General features: G+C 44.4%; 1 protein-coding gene and 1 non-coding gene across 2 annotated transcripts; one reads left to right on the top strand and one right to left on the bottom strand.

Annotated features, from left to right (window-relative positions):
* The first annotated feature begins 328 nt into the window (after positions 1 to 328).
* LOC122068211 (protein STRICTOSIDINE SYNTHASE-LIKE 5-like) lies at positions 329 to 6,695 on the top strand. Its single transcript, XM_042632078.1, has 4 exons — positions 329 to 508; positions 1,171 to 1,496; positions 1,853 to 1,985; positions 6,262 to 6,695. The coding sequence occupies exons 1-4, from the start codon at positions 485 to 487 to the stop codon at positions 6,529 to 6,531; spliced, it is 753 nt and encodes a 250-aa protein (XP_042488012.1). The 5' UTR covers positions 329 to 484; the 3' UTR covers positions 6,532 to 6,695.
* Positions 6,696 to 6,760: 65 nt separating this feature from the next.
* On the bottom strand, positions 6,761 to 6,832 carry TRNAE-UUC. Its single transcript has one exon. It is a non-coding gene; the product is annotated as a tRNA-Glu (tRNA).
* Between the last annotated feature and the right edge of the window lie 2,578 nt (positions 6,833 to 9,410).

Genomic DNA, 9,410 nt, shown 5'->3' with positions numbered 1-9,410 from the left:
CATGTGTTGGAGTGGTGTCCAGATCCTCTCAGCCACCGGAGAGGATTTGGATCTCCCATTCACAAAGGTTGGTACTTGGTAGAATTTGGACCGGTTTTGATTCGGTTTTACTTGTTTTGCTATGAGAATTGATGAGTCCAAACCATAATCCAATAAGGATGCATTGGTTTGGGTTTGGTTTGATTCTAGTTTAGCATGTAAATATATTCAGAAGTGGAAAGAAAAATTATATATTTCTATGAATTTTGAGTTGGTGTTGATTTGGTTTTAGTTTCCATCTGAATTTTTTAAAGTTTAGTTCAATGTTTTAGCAGGTTCAATGAAGTCCAGTTTAATTTAGGTTTTGCAAACCTCCAGTCTGAAACATGATCCAATATACTCATGTTGATTTCGATTTCAATCAGTACGATTCGATTTCACCGATTCAAGCTAGGTTTTGACACCACTAGTCACACTAATTGACATCTTAAAAAGTATCATTTCCATGAGGCGCACATTTTCAGAACAGGTGAGTCATACTGGCATTGTGACAATCTTTTCCCTCTTAAGGGTACTGTTTATTTTCTAAAATTTTCTATGAAAAATAGGAGTTCTATCATCCTTGCCTTGACCTACCAAAACATACTTAATTGTCCCAGCAATACTCAGTCCCAGTCCAAGGGTAGTTGAGCTGATTGGACCTGGCATAGGCCCAAAGTGTTAGCTCTTAGCCTAATGAACCTATTGAAACAGAATGGGTTAGAACTGCGCTAAACCTGGCCCTATCAACTGTGCACTACCGAAGAGCAGCCCAAGTCTGGACTCTGGACTCTGGATTCTAATGATTATTCTTTGTAGTGAGTGCAGCGATGTGGTGAGCATCGAATGGCTGAGAGCATCTGGGCATGCGCCCCAAGGTTCTCTCAGTCATCTGATGTTCATTAGACCACCACACTCACTGCGGAGGATGTTTTTGTGGACTCTAGACATCGGTTGGGGATCAAAATCGGGTCCAGACATGTGTGGAGAGTACTGACTCTTCACATATGGTTTCATGATAATATTTGTCCTTTTTCTTCCACAAATGCACTCTAAAGTCTAAATACTGTTAATAGCAAAATGGAGAGAGATTTATGGAAGCAAAATGACATGTGTTTTCATGAAATCGTAAGTACATGATGTTGCATGCAGGGACTATTGAGGTTGATTAGTAATGGAGAAGGAGGAGCAACTCCAAAGGTGGAATTGTTGACGGATGAGGCGGAAGGATTGAAATTCCGGCTAACGGACAGCCAGGATGTGGGAAGAGATGGAGTGATATACTTCACAGATGCATCGTACAAGTATAGTTATGCAGATCACTTGTATGACTTGCTCGAGGGTAGGCCCTACGGTAGGCTGTTGAGCTTCGACCCATCCACTAATGAGACCAAAGTGTTGGTACGCGACCTATACTTCGCCAATGGGGTTACCCTCTCACCTGACCAGGAATTCCTCATCTTCTGTGAAACGATGTTGTAAGTCACTCACCCTTCATTTAGTCTTACTTGACCTTTGTCACATTCATTGTTAGGTGTCTTAGTCGATTTCTCACATGTCAAGTTTTAGCTCAAATGGAATTATCGATTGAATTCTTTAAGAAAAAAAAAATTCTCCTTATGCTAGTGATTATATTTATATATAGTTGAATTTGAATTTTAAAAACGACGACTAAACTAATCAAATTTTCAATGTCTATCCAATGATTAGATTGCCACATCTTTTTTTACCCTGTGGTAAAATTCTGTAAAACTTGACGGGAAGCTTATTCTTACAGGTTCATGGAGTGAAAATTTTTTCCTAATTCTAATTGGAAAATTGAATTTCTGGGCAGGCAAAGATGTAATAAATATCACCTCCAAGGCAAGAAGAAAGGAATTGTGGAGAATTTCATCGACAATTTGCCCGGTATGCCAGACAACATCCGATACGACGGAGATGGCCACTATTGGATTGCGTTAGCCGCGGTAATTCACTTATCCAGTTGTGATACATTGTTCCAATTGTTGCTCCACCTCTCTTCCTCTTTCCTCAAAAAAAAAATATATATATATATATATATATGTTATTTTTCTCTTGAACTTGGTTCTAGGTATTGGTATCATATTCGTTGATACATATTAGCATTGTCAAAGTCCGATACCGATATATGATAAAAATACATATTAGATGAATTGGGTATTTAAATAATGAGAAGAAGAACATTATTTGGTCATGTGGCACTACACGTCCACAAGGGCATCAGAAGAAGGTAGGTATTTTGTATTGGGTTACAAGGTGTTGCTGCCAAAAAACCCCGCGAGTTGGTCCTGCACAAGCACAGACGGCGGAGGCCCAGAGCTTTGTCCGGGGTTAGTCCTCCGACGCTCAAGTTAGGGTCGGCCGCACAGTTTTCAGTAAGGGAGTAATGGTGAGGGTCTGAATGCTTACCTGCTTTCTTCTTCTCGGGCCCCCTTATAAGGTTCCTCGGGCCTAGGGTTTCCTCTTGCTTTCTGGGGTCCACCTTCCTCTCTCTCCCAGTCCCGCTCCAATACCTCTGTCCTCCTTGTGGGGAATATTCCCCTCATGCAAACGACGTGACAGAGCGTGATAGTCTTCGTACTCCCTACCTGGCGGGCGACACGTGTCCCGGTGGGCGACGCGTGTCCTCACCCTACTGAGCTGTATGATTTGGCTATATCAGGAGCCCCCTTACTCCCGCTAGGAGTCTCTTCCTGTGGGAGTAACCAAAATTTTCGTAATTGTAATTTTTCCCTCTTTTTCCTGCCTTCAGCCTTATTCCTTCGGCTTTAGTTCTGCTTGCAACCGAGAGCTTCAGTCAGCCAATGTGAAGACCTTCGGTTAGTTCGGATTGGCCTTTTCCGAGACCCCGACTGAGTTAAGGACCTTCGGTCAGTTCGGCTCGACCTTAGCCTGAGCCCCGACCGAGGTGAGGACCCTCGGTCAGGTCCGTTCAGCTTTGGCCGAACTCCCAACCGAGGTGAAGACCTTTGGTCAGGTCTGTTCGGCTTTGGCCGAACTCCCAATCCGAGGCAAGGACCTTCGGTCAGTTTGGCTCGACCTTGTCCGAGACCCCGACCGAGTTAAGGACCTTGGGTCAGTTTGGCTCGGCCTTTTCCGAGACCCCGACCGAGGTAAGGACCTTTGGTCAGTTCGGCTCGGCTTTGGCCGAAACCCCGACTGAGGTAAGGACCTTCGGTCAGATCGGCTCGGCCTTAGCCTGAGCCCCCACCAAGGTAAGAACCTTCGGTCAGGTCCGTTCAGCTTTGGCCGAACTCCCAATCAAGGTGAGGACCTTCGATCAGGTCCGTTCGGCTTTGGTCGACCCCCGACCGAGGTGAGGACTTTCAGTCAGGTCTGTTTGGCTTTAGCCAAACTCCCAACCGAGAGGGGGACCTTCGGTCAGGTCCGTTCGGCTTGGCCTTAGGCTGAGCACCGTCCGAGGTACGTACCTTCGATCAGTTCGGCTTGGCCTTGTCTGAGACCCCCAACCGAGGTAAGGACCTTATGTCAGATCGGCTCGGCCTTAGCCTAAGCTCCCGACCAAGGTAAGAACCTTCGGTCAGATCGGCTCCGCCTTAGGCTGAGCATCGTCCGAGGTAGGTGCCTTCGGTCAGTTCGGATCGGCCTTAGCCTGAGCCCCCGATCGAGGTAAGGACCTTCGGTCAGATCGGCTCGGCCTTAGCCTGAGCACCATCCGAGGTAAGGACCTTCGGTCAGGTCCGTTCGGCTTTGGCCGAACTCCCAACCGAGGCAAGGACCTTTGTCTGTATTCATTCGGCAGAGTTAATGTCACCAAATAGGAGAGTTCTTCTCAATTGCCGTAAACCAGCTTTCATATTTTCCATGAATAAGATCCTCCAGAGTTTAGGATGAGGAATTACAACTTAAAAGTGCGTAAGAGCAAAAATTGCAAAATGCGAGTGTGCTTGCTACTCTTGTACGAGGCTTGGTTCTGCTCCATCGGCTTGAAGGGTTTCTTCCATCTGGATGTACTTCTCGCACCGAGCTCTCAACTCGGCTAGGTTCCTTGGTGTATGCTTCGCCAAAGACCTTTTCAGCTCCTTATCCTTGACGCCTCCCAGTAGGGCTGTGAACTCCTCTTTCGGGTCCAGACCTCTGATCGTGACCTTCTCTTGTTGGAAGCGCTTCATGTAGTTTCGCAGTGATTCTCCTTCATGTTGCTTGATGTTGGTCAAGTTCAACGTGGTCTTCTGAAGGGGTTGGCTACTGGAGAATCCCTTCACGAAGAAGTAGCCTAGATCGCTGAAGCTGTGGATCGACTTCGTCGGCAGACGGTTGTACCATAGCCTCGCCGCTCCTCTGAACGTCAATGGCAGGGCACGACACATGATGTTTTCCGAGACCCGATGGAACTGCATGGCGACCTTGAAGCCTTCCAGGTGATCAACGGGGTCCCCTGACCCGTCATAAGTGTCATACTTGGGTAGGCGAAATCCCAGCAGGGCTGTGAACTCCTCTTTCGGGTCCAGACCTCTGATCGTGACCTTCTCTTGTTGGAAGCGCTTCATGTAGTTTCGCAGTGATTCTCCTTCATGTTGCTTGACGTTGGTCAAGTTCAACATGGTCTTCTGAAGGGGTTGGCTACTAGAGAATCCCTTCACGAAGAAGTAACTCAGGTCGCTGAAGCTGTGGATCGACTTCGTCGGCAGACGGTTGTACCATAGCCTCGCCGCTCCTCTGAACGTCAATGGCAGGGCACGACACATGATGTTTTCCGAGACCCGATGGAACTGCATGGCGACCTTGAAGCCTTCCAGGTGATCAACGGGGTCCCCTGACCCGTCATAAGTGTCATACTTGGGTAGGCGAAAGCCGATCAGGAGCGGATCCCTCATGACCTCATCAGCTAGAGCCGTGTCATTAGTGAGGTCTGGCTCGCGGGTTCCCGTTTGATTTTCTGCCACCTTCTTGATTTCATCTTTCAGTTCTAGGATCATCCGCTTCAACCCCGAGTCCTCGTGCCTCTCATTGTCTCCTCGACGCGGATCCCCATGTGGATCTCTGGTGGCACGCTGCGTCCTACCTTGGGGTGTGGGACTTTTCCGCTGCTGATGTGGGGGCCTGGCGGTGCTCCGCCGGTCTTCTGAGAGACAGCTTTGGAGACCTCCTTCATTGCCTCGACCATCCGGTCATACTTATCCTGGAGAGCTTCGAATTGCTCCCTCGTCAAGTATTCTTGCGCTTCAGGAGGGGGCGGAGGATCACTACCTTCGCGTACTGAATATCCACCTGAGCGCGGGTACCTTATGGATACTTCCCAGTCGTCATTGCCCCTTTCTCCTCCTATCTCAGCCGAGGGAGGAAGCCCCCCTGAAGGTTCTTCCCCCACGTTCATGTTTAACGCTGCTCTTATCTTCCTGCGGTTGTAGGCTCTCCCCACCATTACTGTCGTTCCCACAGACGGCGTCAATCTGTTGCTGCCAAAAAACCCCGCGAGTTGGTCCTACACAAGCACAGACGGCGGAGGCCCGGAGCTTTGTCCGGGGTTAGTCCTCCGATGCTCAAGTTAGGGTCGGCCGCACAGTTTTCAGTAAGGGAGTAATGGTGAGGGTCTGAATGCTTACCTGCTTCCTTCTTCTCGGGCCCCCTTATAAGGTTCCTCGGGCCTAGGGTTTCCTCTTGCCTTCTGGGGTCCACCTTCCTCTCTCTCCCAGTCCCGCTCCAATACCTCTGTCCTCCTTGTGGGGAATATTCCCCTCATGCAAACGACGTGACAGAGCGTGATAGTCTTCGTACTCCCTACCTGGCGGGCGACACGTGTCCCGGTGGGCAACGCGTGTCCTCACCCTACTGAGCCGTATGATTTGGCTATATCACAAGGGGACCGTCATATTACTCTCTCTGTGTCTGGGTGCAGAGGCCATATAACCAAGTAGTGTTCTTTTTTTAAAACAAAAAAATATATATATGAAGGTTTTTTAAAATATGCCTGATATGACCAATTCGATCTGATCAATATAAATGCCTATAATGATATTTATAACCTATCTGATACTGACCTTGGGAAAATTTACCCACATAAACAGACTTACAAGGTGAGGAAGCTCTAGCCGATATCAACTTAAATAAAATCTCTTTCGAAATAGATGAATGATCACCCCATATGATTGATATGCGATCGTAACACTTTTTAAAGTTTCTGCTCTTGAGAAATTATTTGGACTTTCATACTGCAAATTCCTTGTTAATTAAGACAATGGGTGTGTAATGTTGTTGTAGGGGAAGACGGCCATCTGGGAAACACTACTGAGATACCCAATAGCCAGGAAGGCGGTGTGGATATTGGAAAAACTGAAACTCCCATTACCAGACATGTTTAGTAATGCGGGAGTGATAGCCGTGGATTTGAAAGGAGAAGCTATTGCGTACTTTACTGAACCAGGTTTGTTCACCATCACCGGTGGCCTCCAGATCCGCAACCAACTCTACATGGCTTCTCTTGCCAACTCCTACATCATCCGTTTCAATCTCACCTTCCATCTTTCTTAGAAATTACATATTGAATAATCCAGCAACGTCCAGCTTGAGGATGAAAAAGAAGACGTTTCTTTTATATGTGTTTTGTAATTGTGGATTTTGTGACTGATAAGAATGAATGAATTTTCTCTGAGGTGGCAATGATAAAATTTAATTGTGGATTTTGTGACTGATAAGAATGAATTCTCTGTGAGGTGGGAATGATAAGAATGAATGAGTTTAAGAAAAAAAAAAACAAAAATTCCGTTGCCGGGAATCGAACCCGGGTCTCCTGGGTGAAAGCCAGATATCCTAACCGCTGGACGACAACGGATGGGTTGTGTAAAGTTGAGTGAATAGTTTAACTAAACTTATTTTCATTTACAACCTACTAGAGTAGAGCACTGTACCTTATAGTATCAGTTATCATATCAGAAAAATTTAAGTAGTTTGATACTGATCTCGATACCGATTTTATTTTGAGGTCAGAGAAAATGTATTGTATTTCTAAGGGATTCAAATTCTCTCCGCCCACTAGCAAGACACAAAATAGGAGAAAGAAACAGGTGGCTTCATTTTCTCTCTCCTCTTTTGTGTCTTATTGGTCCCTCTCTAGTCACTCTCCAACTAAAAAGGATCAAAAGGACCATAATTTGTACGAATTACTCAAGGTCTTCTCAACATCTAAGCTCCACTGTCCAACTTTACGATTGTGAACATGATAGCACTTTTATTTTGTTTTATGAAATTTCTTTAATCCAACTTCCTTTTATTAATAAAGTCAGCGTAAATTCAGTATTTTCTTACCTGCTTTGAATTGATGCTATACAGGTGATATTGTAGTTGTAATTAGCCATGACCTCAATCTTTTTGCATGGAACCTTGTGCTTGTTCATACTTGGAATCTCCATGTAATCGGCCCCATTAAGTTGGAATAAGGTTTTTGGATGTTGTTGTTGTAGCTTGTAACACAATGAAAATGCATTGGTTTAAATATCGTTTTAACAAAGGCAAACCTTCGAATCCACAAGAGATATAAAACCCTAATTCCAGAGTGGAAGAACAAAATGGCTACTTTTGATTAAAACCTGAAGTATCTTACAAATGAGCTAAAATAACCTTATATAGCTAGGTACTTCTAAGGAAGGAAAAAACGTAAAAACAACTGATTATGGTAAGAACATAAACATAATAAAAAACTAGTAAAACCCTAAATTTGCGACTAAACTTCACAGGCTCTATTGAGGGCCTCTAGAGCGTTGCTTGCCATTTTCGAAATGGGGTTAGGGCTCCCATGATGTTAGCCGAGTCAAAAGATGTGGTTCTAATAGTATTGCTGAAAATGCTGAAAATTCTGGGTAGATCATTCAAATATCTTCGGTCAAACAATGTGGTCTTCTGTCAGTCCAAACGATCAAGGAACTCCTTGAAGACCTCCTCTACATCAGCTTGTATGAGGTTTGTTGTGTTAGGGAGTTACATGGTGCATAGGGCATGAAATATCTTATTAGAAGTATGGACAAATGTTTTCTGTCTCAGAGCGACTCCTATGCCCAGACATAGGGGCACGTGACTCGAGGAAGGGCAAGGTGATCTTTTTGTGCCCTCAGTGTCCGTGGCCCAGGGATTACTCTTGAATAGAAAACCCTTTCCCTAGAAAGTATTCAAGAGGACCTTACCTTATCAGCCTCTTTCTTAACTTGGTTTATTGTCTAATATAGGCTGTCATGCACAAAAGCCCCAAAACTCAAAACACCTACACACAAATCACCCATATTTTAAAGTCAAATCGCAGGTAACACTTAGGTTCTCTTTGATATGATTTCAATTTCATCTTCCATCTTATTTATGCAAAATCATTATGAGAAATTTTTATGGACTAGGAAAAGAAATTGTCAGGTTACTCTAATAAATAGATTCTAGAAAGCGAAGTAAGCCTAAATACAATTAATTTCTATAACTCTAAAACTTTTATTAAAGATAGTTCCTTTTAGAGAAGTCCAATTATATCATATTTGAACAATAGAGCTGTCATTTAGAGAATCACATAACACCCTTTAAGATGTCAAATAATTTGTAATCTTTTTTTTATCTTTGTCGTATAACGTAATTTTTTTTTTTCTCTAATGAGGGTAAATATTGTCAATTCATATGTAAATTTGAAATTATGCAAGACAACGACAACTTTCGATAATAATATAAAGTTAATCCCCATATGAAATGACCTATATGAACATAGGAGAGAAACAGGTTGTTGGGGGCACTGGCAGAGATTGCCAACTCCCATGGCCATCTCCCACGGAGAACACTCTCCCAAAACAGAATTAGATACAAAGTCAAATTCAAGCTTTGAAATTTTAAGGACTACCAAAAAATTATACCAAAAATCCCTAAACCATGTGGTAGTAAGTGAGATCCGGAAAGTTTTTATTTTACATTCAGCAGCGACCAGATCGAGGAGGAGATATTCCATTTCCTCCCATATTCTCTTCTTCTAACTAATGAAGTTAGTCTCCAATCCATGGTCTATCATCGCCTGTGGCTGTGGCAGCTCTTCTATATCGAATAGCCAAGTTCGACCCGGTGCCACTCCCCGAGCACGGGTTGTCTAGACCACCCATTGTCCCAGCGAAGCAATATGGGGTACTGCTCGAATCGGGGAGGGTCATCTGCTGGGTCCTGAAGACCTTGCTTCACACAAATTGATCCAAGGCATCGTTGGCTCAAAGTGGGAGACTTCATTACAAAAGAAAATGCTTACTTCACCTTTCCTGGATTTCCCAGAGTTGGCATCCAAAAAGGTTCCTTCCTTGTGGGAGAGGATCTGCTTTGTATAAGTGAAGTAAGAAACAAGCACAAAGATAAGATTGAAGTTGAGATTATTTGGAACATAATCCTCTCTGATGTGCCAG

This window comes from Macadamia integrifolia, unplaced genomic scaffold, assembly GCF_013358625.1.
Source record: "Macadamia integrifolia cultivar HAES 741 unplaced genomic scaffold, SCU_Mint_v3 scaffold3576, whole genome shotgun sequence".
NCBI classification, from domain to species: Eukaryota; Viridiplantae; Streptophyta; class Magnoliopsida; order Proteales; family Proteaceae; genus Macadamia; species Macadamia integrifolia.
Note: the sequence above shows the minus strand (reverse complement) of the source record. Positions and strands in the feature narration are given on the sequence as shown.